Raw genomic sequence first — 12,910 nt, 5'->3', positions numbered from 1 at the left:
GATTAAACTCCCTCTGAGCCAACGGTGTCAGAGATTGGTCATTTCGACAGGAAGACGCTGGAAGACCCGACTCGAAAGTTTCCAGCTCATTTAGTTGCAGTCAGAAATTCAAATGTTTATTTTTCGGCAGTGTGGAATGAGTTATCATAAAACTTTTGCAGAAAGTTTGTCACCCGCTGTGAAGTGAGCAGTAATTAATCTATTCCAAAACTTTAGGTGCGAAATAATAAATCAGTTTCATTCGGTTGGAGTCCACTAATTTATCAGCATGTGTTACAAAACGCTGTGCGTGTAAACGCCTGCCAAAGCCCGCCGCCCGGGCCTCGATGTAAATATCATGACTTTCCACTAACTAAACTGGAACGCGTCCATGACCTAAAAATTTGCATTCCTCTCTAATTTGTTAATGTTCTTCGTCTGCTCAGGAGATCTGAAAAGGGGGCAACAACCTGCTTCACACTCTGCAGATGGGCGCGGGTTTTTTTTTGTTTTTTTTTTTTACAGAAAAATCGCACAGCGAATGTTACTAAAAACCACAAATGTTGCTCTCACAATGGAGTAAAAGTAGCTCTCTGCGTCTGGGCAATCTGTCAACGCTGGGCGAATGTTGGAGAGCATTCAAAACGCTGCTGGGAGGGTCTGCGATTGTGTGTTCAGATACTTGTGATGTGGAGGGAAAGTGAGCAGAAGGCCGCGGTGGGAAACGCCCGCCCCGTCTCCACGGTCGGGTCAACATGGGGGACAGAGACTGAAATGCATGCAGAGATTTTTCTCCAGATGCTTTTTGCAGACATTAAAGTGTTTGAATATAGGTTCTTATAAAAAAAAAAAAAAAAAAGGCCTCTGTGCTTTTATGCCTTTCATCCCAGCGCATTAGACGTGTCTTTTCTGGTTGTTTCCATTGTTGTGAAAATTCAGCTCTTTTCATTCCCTTAATGGGTTTCTTCTCCCGAATGGATGTCATTTAAATCTTTGTTTTATCGCGCTGACAGGCAGCTGTCCCTAATGGAGCTTTTACACAGACCGGAGCCGCCGCTTTGACAGAGAAGCCTTTTGTACAGGTGCACTGATAACGGAAAGCGCCGCTGTTTTCATCTGAGAACTGATGCAATTTTTTGTTTAATTCAGAGGTCATTTTCGTTTTGTGCGTCTCATGAATACAAGCTTATAAAAGACGAACGCTTCAAGACATTTTGTTCTTTCATTGTTTTTTTTTATTACTATTATTTTACAACCGCTCGGCCATTATTTCCCTGTAGATGAACACGCATTAAAATGCAGAGTGTTTCCACATCTCCAGTTACTGGTCGACTCGTTGAGTTTAGAGCTACTCCATGTTTTGTAGGCTGTTCTGGAAGAATATTGCACGTGACTAAACCTCAGTGAAGGAAAATGCAAAGAACTGTAGCCAAACCTACGGTGGCCCAGAAGGGTCAATCCAACAGCGACAACAGCAAAGGGAAGAACAGGTTTTGGTTTCAGGGGTCGATATTTCCTGACGGACTAATTTGATTACAGGACAGTTTAATGGAGCTTCACGACCATTTCAACATGGCGACCAACACCAACACTGCAGATTCATGAAAACACAAAGCATAAATCACAATCACGGAGCAGCTGCACTTTGTGTGTTTCATTAAAACTCTCAAATAATTTAAATGGTGTGTCAGAAAATACTGTCCCCCTCAAACGAAGCCTGCTCTTCATGGCGCTGCACACTTCAGTTGTGGGCGAACTTGTGGCTTTTGGCTGTTGCGTTGATCCTTCTGGGCCACCGTACAGACCTGATGCCAAACCAACAGTCGATGCCTCATTGATTTATTTCCAATACACTGTTTTAAACGCCTCGTAGAAATGAGTTAAAGATGCTCTGAGCTGAGAAGTCCTGAATGAAACTCTTGTTTTACCAACTCAAACGTGATGTGATACGGCTGAATGTGAAACTCTGAGTGACAGTTTATGCAGATTCTCATTTATGTTTATGCTCCATGTACAGGATGTTTTGCAAAACAATTGATGTTCGACACAATAGAAACAAATGACAATACGCACAAACATCACACACTAATTTCCATTTGATTCTAGATTTTTTTTTTCTTTCACTCAACTCAAACAGACCAGACGGGAACAGATGAAGCTGTTTTTTTCGTGTCCACCCTGCTGTACAACAGCCGCGCTGTAATGTCCAATAATGATAGTAACGGCCAATGACATCCAGCCACAAAACTATTAAATTATTACTTCAAATCGGTGTAGTGGACGGGATAGTCATTACACTCATTCATTCACGGACAACCACTCTGCAACATCCTCTCAGTGACGGCTGCAAAATGTCTTTGGCTTATTTTTTTTTTTAAACATTATTCAGAACCTTAAAAACCTCTTCTCTACTGTAAAGTCCCCAAAGAAAGGCCACAAAAGTGGAATCAACTGGGGAGGGGGGGTCTCATGCGAGGTATGAGGGCAAACTGCAACACGAAGCGCTGATAGTTTCTCAGAAAGAGAAGAAGCAGTGGAAAATCTGTGAGAAGCAAGTGAGTAATTTCCCATTTCTGTGACGCTAAGCACCTCTGCCAGGAGGCTCACTGTCAACATCCTCTCACACCAATCAGAAGTAGAGCAACCCAACACGTTAATAATTTATCGGGCAGCAACTGCAGACTACAGAGAATGCCAGAGCAGGGAAATCATCTTGAACTTGGGCAAAGAGGGAAAACGAGGGAGTACGCTCCTGATCTGGAGGCCAATCATCAATCCGTCAAAAACAGAAAGCGGCTGTTTGTATTTGATTTTAATCTGGAAATTAGGCTCTAATAGAAGTGGGAGGACCGGGAAAGAAAAGGGTGAAATAATGAGCCATAATTTAAACTCTGAAAGGTTTCTCGACTCATTTTCACACAGGAAGAGAAGAATAACGAGGGCCAACAGTTTCTCTTACCTGAGAGCTTTTTCCTGAGCTGCCAGCAGCAACATCAGCGTAATCTGAAAAAAATAAGAGAGATTATGTCATTTCAGATGATTATAAAGCCACAATAATTTGATTTTCAATGTGAAATACATGTTTTCCTGTGGGAAAGTTCAACAAAGCTGGATTCTAAAATGAAATTAAAACAGAAAATCGTCCATTTTTATGATTTAATGGCAGAAATATATTCTGGGCTTGACTTTCACTTTAGTTGCCGTTGGACCTGAGAGAGCACAGGGCATGGTTCATCCATCTGAGTTTGTAATTAGAGCCCAGAGAGCTTCTATCCAATTACACCGCCATCGATTCAGAGACAAGAAAATCTTCACTGAAAGATTCCCAGGATTTCAAATCAATACATCAAAAGCAGCAGCGGCGGCGAAAAAGAATGAATACCACAGTTTATATCAAATCAGGCCGCCTCCGCCGCCACATCACTCGGCTTTAAATCTGACTTTAATTATGCGACATAACAGGGAAACAGCAAGATTTCCTCTCCTGACTCGCTGCCATCAGGGTTCAACCGAGAGAGCAGATTAAGACCTGAAGCAAAGCAGATATGAGCTGCAGGAACAAGCCTCCCTCAAACCCCCGCTGTCCGAGGCCAAGTCGAGCCAAACATAAAAGTCCCATATAAATGTACATATTTCATGAGATTGATACAATCTCTGCGACTTTACTTTTATGACCCAGTCTGCACTAATTTGGCCCGATATTAATTCCATCTATTGCAGAGGGAACCCTCCACTTGAATTATTCAGGCAGCCGAGTTAACTTCAAAACACTTCTGAGCACAAAGCCGGGAATTCAGCCACCAGTTCAGAACAAATGAGCAACGTAACGCACTCAATTATTCACCCCAAAATAATAATAACAACCGACAAACACACAGCAGCTCTCAAACGGCTCAAACTTGACGAATAAAACGAAGGAAAACGTGGAAAATGTTTTAACAAGAGCAGACAATAAACACATGATAGCAGTGATTACATCCAAGGCTCTTTATATTCACACAGAGAGAAGGGTTGATATTTGAAAACCACATTTTGCTTAATCCAGAAAGGCAACGCCGTTCACAGCAAACAGTGCTTCTGTAAAAAGTTTAAAAGAGAGAGAGAGAGAGAGAGAGAGAGAGAGAGAGAGAGAGAGAGAGAGAGAGAGAGAGAGAGAGAGAGAGAGAGAGAGAGAGAGAGAGAGAGAGAGAGAGCACAAAAGAGACACCGACGAGCCGTTAAATCAAACCGTCCTCGGAAATATAAGACAAGAAGTGTAACAATGTCATGTTTCTACGGCAAAACAAAAGCTTACAGCTTCATTTAAGAGTGACTTATAAAAACCAGCATTTCAATAGAAGCAGACGTGAAAAAAAGCCCAGTTGGGGTTTTCATGGAATTAATTACTGGATGGATTGTCAAGTTTGACGCCGAATAATGTAATGTAGAGTTAAAAAATATTACGCAGCGAGTGTTTAATAACCCCACCTGTTGTGAGCAGGTAATGAAAATCAGAGCTGCTCTTGTGCTGGTTACAGCTGATGTGGTCTGGAACTGTCATCACTGCTGCACTCTTTGTTCAAAGGTGAAGCTCGAGTCCATCACGTTAAAGTTAACTTCTAAAAAAAGGTGTTTCGATAAAAACACTGATAAAATGTATTTCCACACTCTTTTAATCACAGACAAATAAACATACCCCCCAGACATCACAGAATGAAAGAATAATTCTCTCAATTGTTAATGTTGTGTGTATAAGCCGATTCTTCATCGATCCTTCCATCCATCCACCCAATCAATCACCCAGCATTACTGGATGTTTGCTCATTCTGCATAAAACTGAAATCCATCAGTAGCCTCGGGGATCAGTCTGCAGCTACAGCAGCGTCACCTCTGGATGGCAGAAGGTGTCAAATGCGCAATCAGCACAACCGACTGACTCACACCCAGAACACACCGACTCTTCACATTCCAGTGTTTTCACTGGATTTATGAGCAAATGGAAAAAGTTTGTTTTGTGTAAGCACGATCGATCTTCAGTCCTCACATCAGTCCTGACAATGTGCTAATCGGTGCGACACTAACTCAATCTATGTGTGTCTTTTTCACGCGGAAACTGACGCATTATGCTGATTTTTGAAATTAAGTCTGACATTTTATTGGCATTTGATAAAATTAACTTCAAATTCAACAGCCAACGCAGTCAGGAAACACATGAGACGTGACACTGGGGCGTCAATATCAATACAAAGCAAGAAAAGATCCCAGTCATCACCCCTCATTTCTTCAGTTTAGAGTCATTTTTGTTGAATTTCCAGCAGAATCGTGTCCATCCTTTCACTGATCCATGTTTATGGGCTATGGAAAGAAACCAGAGCACCCAGAGGAAAACAGGAAACCCACAAAGACATAGGGAGAACATGCAAACTCCACACAGAGAAAGGCCCTGCCTGGATTTGAACCCGTGACCTTGAACGGCTCTCTTGAGCCAAAGTGATGATACTGTCACTAGCAGCAATTTAAAGCCTGATCTTGTTTCTGTTTGCTCCAGTAGGCGTCAGACAGACGTATCCTCCATACTGAAGATCAAGATGCAAAGAAACAAGAAAACAGGAACGGACAAGGACAATATGCAAATTCCAGACAGGAGGAATCCAGGCCCAGAATGCAGTTTGGGGCTTCTTGCTGTGCGAAGGCGGTGCGAGCCACTGCACCACCTCCAGTACAGGAGCTGTTATTATTACATGAAGTGAGTAAAAAGTAGAATCAGATCAAACTTGAGCTCTACTGAAGCAGACAGTCGCTACATCACTCCGGTGTCTGTCGGCATTAAAAATGCACCATTTGGCGTGCAACAAAGCTTCCTGCAGGAGAACGCCGAGGTTCACAATGCATTCTGCTACATCTGCTCAAACTTCCCGTCTTTTCATGGCCGGCCCTGGAGAGGGAGACCCGGGGCCGCTCAGAGAGCGGAGATGGGAGAGTTACTCTCTAACAGGAGCGCTGATGGGAGCACCTCCGTCTCGTCGCCTCCTCCGCCTGCATAATCAACTCTGTTGTTTCCCACCATGTTTCCAATTGAGCCACACCGAGGGGAGCGCGCTCGCTTTGATTTGAGAAACTCTGGAAATCACTTTACGCCATGAAAGCCGCGAATGGCGCCGCTGAACGCTCTTCAACAAGCTGCTCGTTTTATATTGTCGTCGTAATAAAAGCAGACGTCCAACGCAATTAGCCGGGGAGCACGGTGCTCGTAACAAAGGCAGGGAATCGGGATGGAAGGCATGTAAGCGGAATCCAAAGTGTGTCACGTAAAGAATGATGCACGGCGGGTAAAAGGACACCTGCTTTCTTTTACTGGGACACTTTCCTGCTCATCAACTCTTTGTTTTTAAGGTGAAAATCTTTGTGGATCCGGTGTAATTATGCAGCGTGTTTACTTGTCTGACAGCGTCTGACTTCATCAGGCTTTTAATGGGGGCCGAGGGAGCCGAAAAACACCGACGCACGCATGTCAGCGCTTTGAAAAAACCAAATCACAATAGCCAGGGCAGCTATCCAGGTGTTGTTATAATAACTCGAATGCAAATTAGCAGTCAGCTTTGAAAGAGTTGTGACAGTCACCAGGTCTGGAGCGCTCAAAGAAAGATGAGGCAGTGGAGAGCCTCCGAAAACAGCTCCGACTGCAGTCATTTGATCCAAGAAAAAACAATAAAATCTAAAATTATATATATATATATATATAAGCCACTTGTGAGACCAGCGTGCAAACATCACTGAGCTGAGGGCCATTAAACCTGGATTCAACTCTTGTCAGCCTCTCCACAAACCGCATCCAGCAGCTCGCCGCCGCCGCCGCTCAGTTTCACCCGTAACGCCGTCCACGTGACACCACATGGCATGAAGTGGCTCTCGAAGGTAACCAAACTAAAACCACACAGGAAAGACAAGTGGGTAATCAACTGGGCCCCACACAAGCGGAGACAAAAATAACTCATCTGCATTCTTGACTTGTTTGGATTCGAACTTCGGAGTGTCTGAATGCGAGAAAATATTATTCATTTTGCGTTTGAGCTGCTTTCTGCGGGAGCACAGTGTGGTTGCGGCTCTGTGAGGACTCGTCCTCCCACACTGAAACCCCGGTCTACCCCGAGCCAGACGAGCGCTCAGAGTCCTATATATCAAGGATTGTTGCGGAGTCCCCGGTGATCAGAAATGACTTAATCCATCATGAGCATGTTTTCTGTTGTCTGAAAGGCTGCGGATATAATTCCAAGATGCCAACAACTCTTTCAGGGGAAATTACAATACTTTTGTGGCGACCGAGACAGGGAAACCCATTCTAATGAAAATATGTCCTCACAGATGGCCCGCAGTTTGTGCCGCATGTGCCGTTGTAATAATGCATTTGATTTGCACTTGTGACAAATGCTCAGCTTACTGCTAAGCATGCAGGAGGCAGCGGATTCATCTGGCACGTCGCGTCACATTAAATTTAAACTCTCTATTCCAGCTCAGACGCCACCAGCAGGCATACAGGAGCGACTCCAAACCCAGTAAAAGCTAAAACGATCTCCTGGCACAGTAAATACAGTAAGAGCCGCAATAGATGACATTTTTATTTGGTGTAGAATTAATGTAACCTCAAATAATCAGGAAAAATGTGCCAACAGAACCGTCCTGTGCTGAGTGGAGGAATCTGCTCTGGGATTAAAAAAGTATTTCTATTCGATCTTCTGTTCAAGACAAGTCTGTGAGGCTCTGCTGGAATATCCACCAAGTCTAAAGAGCGGTGGAGCAACACCGCAGAGGCTCAGGAGGACACGATCCAGCAGCAGGAAGAGAGCTGCAAGGTTAAAGGTTGAAGGTTAAAGTTCAGTTTACTGGAAGTCATTTGGAAAAAAAAAAAAAAAAAAAAAAAAAATCATCTCTCTGCTCAGCTCTTCAGCTCAGGCCTTCACCACCAACCATATTCTCCTTCCTGCTCCGCCTCCTAATTATTACTGGCCAATCAGCACAGACACAGAGGACTGGTAAAGCCACTGAAAGAAAATTTCACACTCTTAATGGAAGTAACTCTCCTTCATAAAAAAACAAAATACCGTTGAAGTAGATTAAATAAAATAAAAAAATAAATATATATAGGAAAGAAACAAATAATTCACTGAGAATATTTAAATTAATCAACCCAAAACCAAACCGACCAAGGCAGGTGCCTGAAAGCGAGCCTGAGCCAGTTTGGATTCATAAAACTCTTTAACGGCTCCGAACAGGTGAAGCCAATCCCTCAACGGGGCGGGAGATCAGTGCCGCTCTGAAAGAGGAGAGCAGAAGGAGGGCAGAAAAACCCACTGACCAAGGCCTGTGGCCCTCACACCACTTTATAACCAACCCTTCTGTTCTCCTCATCAAACTGTTTCTTAGGATCGCCGTCTCTTCTCCAGGTCGTCCTTCGGCCAGCGCTGCTCCTGTAAGCAGCTCAGGAGCAACACAACCCAATGAGGGAAAAATTCCACCAGATTTTGACTCTGAAGTCTTGTATATAGATGCAGCTTCAGTTCTGTTTCTACATTAGACTATCAAGAAGCCATAAACTAACAGAACTCCAAAAGTCGACCACAAAGTGTGAAGCAGACTAAACGGTCATAAGATATTTCATCTGAAATCCGTGTGAAATATACACACAAATTAGCTTCCTCTCTGACTCACCAGTGTAAGAACAACGCAACAAAAGCTCCTGTCACAGACTCCATTCTCACGGTTTAATTGACTGCTCCGACGAGTCGAGAGAAAAACTAATCCTTTGTGTTTCAATCAAGACTCAGAGAGAGAGTTTTGCAGAGTTTGCATGTTCTCCCTGCGTGTGGGTTTTCTGCAGCTACTCTGGTTTTCCTCCACAGTGCTTGAGATTAATGTAATATTTATATCTGTAATGTTTCCCGGATATATGAACGTGAGTGTGTGTGACCATGTGTGTGTGTGTTTGTCCTGGCGACATGTCCAGTGTTTAAAATAGCTTCACCCACAGTCAGCTGGGCTGATTGTGGGTGAAGCTGTTGGTATTTTCTATTGCACAGCCTGCGTTGGTCTTTAGACGCCTCAAATAGCGAGTTGGAACAGATCAAAAAGGCCTGAGAAAAAAATCTAATACAATCAAGATCGTTGGAGCAGGGAGGCATTGAAACCCTGACGCTCTCCAGCACCGGGATCAAACGCTGCTTCAAATGTCTTTCCGTTGTGGCCTGTTAGTCGGGACGGAGTCAGGCATCACAGGCTTGGAGTTGGCCATTTTTCACAGATTTTGTTAAGTTTTAAAAAAAAACTAAAGAGCTATTCAGTTCATTGATCTAAATTCCTGTTCGCTGCGTCGCAGTGAAAGAGGACAGGAATGACGGCTGAACGGAGCGGAGGCCTTGTGGGACTCTTAATGGAACGAAGCGATCATTATCTCTGTGCTTTACTCACAATGAGGAGTAGAAATGTGAGTACGATGAGCGAAAAGGTCTCTGAATTGACACAGAAAGTCATTTTAAATCAGAGATTCCCAAATATTTAGAAATACGGCCCTTTCCAGGGTTCATCATCCACACACGCACACTTTCACATTCCAACTCGGTTGCACTTATTTTCATTAAATGATTGCTAAACATTGGACAGATGAATAAAGTTTGAATAAAGACTCATTACAGGAGTGGACCACAGCTCTCAGCTCGCCCTGATATGAGCCAGACACGAGCAGTAATCTCTCCAGACTCCAACACGCTGAATGTAAAGTGTGAGAGCGCTCGGCAGGGCATCTTTACACAATGCCTTTAAACACTCCGAGCTCGCTCCTCTCATTGTGAAAAGAGCCACATCAGCAGCCGGAGCCCCCAAGTTCCCTCGAATCCCTGACCCGCTCGCGCTGTCGGCCACAGATGAGACACTCCGGCCCGCGGAGAAAAACCCAACACGGCTGCAATCTCATTCCTCCGGTCACTGCCCTAAATCTGGGACGGCGGCGAGATGGCCAGAACAAAGGCTGCTGTCGGAGAGCTGCTCTCTGTGGCTCGGCACTCTGCTCGCCACCGTCACTCACATCTATCTCTCAAATCCTTTTTTACTGTCACCGAATTGAGCTGTCAGGGTGGGGGGAGGCACTCAGGAGAGGCATGGAAATCACACCAGCCATCATCTCTCAGCTTCTGTGTTGGCTTTCAGTGTCAAGTTTTATATCAACCATAACTGATCAATTAAAAAGTATATTATTAAAAGTTTCCAAGTGTGAAGTTGAGATTGAAGGTAATCTCTAATCAGCTTAAAAAAAAGCCGTGGAAAGCACGTTCACTTTGACTATTTTCCCTCAATCAATAATCAGAGCAGATTTTTGTGCAGCTGCCTCATGTGGCAGATTGAAAGCGGCCCCATGGGGGTTTAAACGCTGAAACTTGTGAGGTGCTGCACCTCGTTCTGACCCCCCACTGTAACCCGCTCCACTGCACATCAGAAATGACAGTGAGCTGAATCTTCAGACCACATCATTGAAAAGCAGCGGTGGCGGCGGCGGCGGCGGCGGCACACGAATGTCACCAAACTGGCCAGTCTCCAGACCTCGGCCCCGCTGCCATGAATATTGCATACAGGGCGAGCAGACGAGCATCCTTGTCAGAGTCTCGAGCTCAACTAAATGTGCTTGACTCGGTGCCAGACGCACAAACACGGCCGTGCCGCTCGTGCAGCAGCGGCTGCACAGATCGCCCTCCACATATCGTATTTCTGACAAACCCGTCAGCTCCAGGCTTCTGTTTAATCTGCAGAATCTTAAATTTTGATCCAGTAATTGCAAATGGATTGCACTAAAATACAAGCTCCTTGTTTTGATCACCACCTTGATACTGGAAAAGCTTTTTTTTTTCTTTCCATTCTCAGCAAATGATAAAAGCCTTGAAATTAATGAGGGCGTGCTTATATGACATGAGTGCAATCGGGTGTAAAGAAGGCAGAGACGCAAAGTAACAGACTGACCAAGTGCAGGTTAAAAACTCATTATCCTGTGTGGAACCTAATTAATAATGAATCAGTGTGACCAGAAGTAATTTCTTGCAGCATTAAGATTCAGAGATACTCCGTTAGCCTGTAACCTGTGCATCTGTGGAGCTTTAGACATGACAGTATTTCACGTTTTATGTCCTTCTCGGGGGGCGGAGGGTCCATTTTTCTGCTGCAGCCACACGTTTGCCGATCTTCCAGCATTTCACTTGTTTTGTTTGACTTCTGCTGTGACAGATTTCAGTCTCCACAGGGCGAGCAGACCGTCCATTTATCTGCTCCTGTACAGGAGGACCTCCACACGGTAGACTGGGCAAACGCAATATTGGTCACCCGGTGCAATTCTCCCTACAGCTGCAGCCACCTTACACACATCACCGAGCTGTGTGTGTGTGTGTGAGAGAGTGTGTGTATGAAATGTTCCTGGTTGTGCTGCATGTATTTTTGCCTCTCACTGAAACAGTTTATCAGACTTGTTTGAATTTAACTAGAAGGATGCTCCTTTCTTCCTGCAGAAAAACAGAGGATGTGTGATAAAAGTGCATTGAACTCTTTTTTTTTTCACATCACACTGACAAAAAAGATAAATAAAGCAGCAGCAGTCGTCTTATCATCGAGACTGACAGAGAGAGAGGGAGGAAAAACAAGTTGATGAATCTTCTGAGGGTCTCCAGCCTGGAGAGCAGTGATCCGGGGGGCTTCAGGAGGAAGCGACGCCGGGAGAGAGGAGGAGGAGGAGGAGGAGGAGGAGGAGGAGGAGGGGGCAGAATTTAAAATACAATTCACAAGTGTGCGTAATGAGACGACTGAGTCCAAAAATCTAAACTCGGAAGTCGGCGATCAGCGTGAAGCCACATGGCAGCCGCGGAGCGGGGCTCGCCTCTCCAACTCCTCGGGAAGTTGCGGCGGATCATGGCTCCGCACTTCTTCCCAACACTTGTGAAAAAACGCAGCTCCGCGGATTCCGGGACTCGACGCGTAAAACATAAAAAACCGCGCCGATCGCTGCCAAAACGCACGTCTCCGAAAACAAGACAACCGGACAGCCTCTCTCCCTCCTTCCTCCTCCTCCTCTTCCTCACAGCTGTTTCCTGACACGAGGATTAGAAAGTAAAGTGAGAACTCACCGCAGAAGGAGAAGAAAACCAAACAGCCTGCCACTTTGTACCAGACGTGCGGGCTGTTGGAGAGCATCCTGCGGGAGTCCTGCGTGCGCTTCTGCGTGTGGCGGAGAGAGCGCGCAGTGCATTGGCTTTCTGTCACTGTTCTCCACCAAAAAGAAAAAAAAGAAAAAGAAACAACAACAACGGGGCTTTTCCTTCTCGCAGTTGACGGGAAACGGGGAGTGTGAGCGGTGTGGAGGAGGAGGCTTCCATCCCCCGGCTCCGCGGCTGAGAGAGGCGCAGGGACGCGCTCTGCTGGCCGGATGAATCCACGCAACACACACACACACACACACACACACACACACACACACACACACACACACACACACACACACACACACACACACACACACACACACACACAGAGTAGGTTCGACACAGCAATGCAGTTTAATTCTGGTAAAGTTAAAGGAAAGAAGGACTTTGGACTTTTTTTTAAGAGCAAAAAAAACGTTTTAAAAAGTTTTTAGGAACAAGTTTGGTTCCAAAGGTCAAACAGAGGAGGTTTGTTTGCACAGCTTCACATGAACACTGAAGGTTACAACACAAAAAATAGAAAAGCTAGGGTTGGTGATCTTGGAAAACTAGTATGTAGCACGAATGTGGCGTCTCCCCGAGGCTCCGCCCAGCTCCGCCCAGCTCCCACCCCATTGGAGGAGCTCCCGTTGGGAGCGGAGACGCTCGCGGCGCTTCCGCGTCCAGTGCGTTCCTGGCGTAACCTGTCCTCAGCGCTTCGTTTCTTCGTTTTTCTTTATTTGCAC

At 45.2% G+C, this 12,910-nt stretch overlaps 1 protein-coding gene across 1 annotated transcript in view; it reads right to left on the bottom strand.

Moving 5' to 3' along the window:
- The window catches only part of b3glcta (beta 3-glucosyltransferase a), a 90,236-nt gene extending 77,948 nt beyond the window's left edge, over positions 1-12,288 (bottom strand). The window contains exons 1-2 of the mRNA XM_030108708.1: positions 12,111-12,288; positions 2,939-2,982 (exon numbers count right to left, since the gene is read on the bottom strand). Coding sequence (XP_029964568.1) covers positions 2,939-2,982; positions 12,111-12,177 — 111 coding nt within the window. The 5' untranslated portion in view covers positions 12,178-12,288. The remainder of the gene's footprint in view (positions 1-2,938; positions 2,983-12,110) is intronic.
- Positions 12,289-12,910: the final 622 nt, after the last annotated feature.

Source organism: Salarias fasciatus, chromosome 14, assembly GCF_902148845.1.
Source record: "Salarias fasciatus chromosome 14, fSalaFa1.1, whole genome shotgun sequence".
Classification (NCBI taxonomy): domain Eukaryota; kingdom Metazoa; phylum Chordata; class Actinopteri; order Blenniiformes; family Blenniidae; genus Salarias; species Salarias fasciatus.
This window is presented reverse-complemented; position numbering and strand designations above follow the sequence as displayed.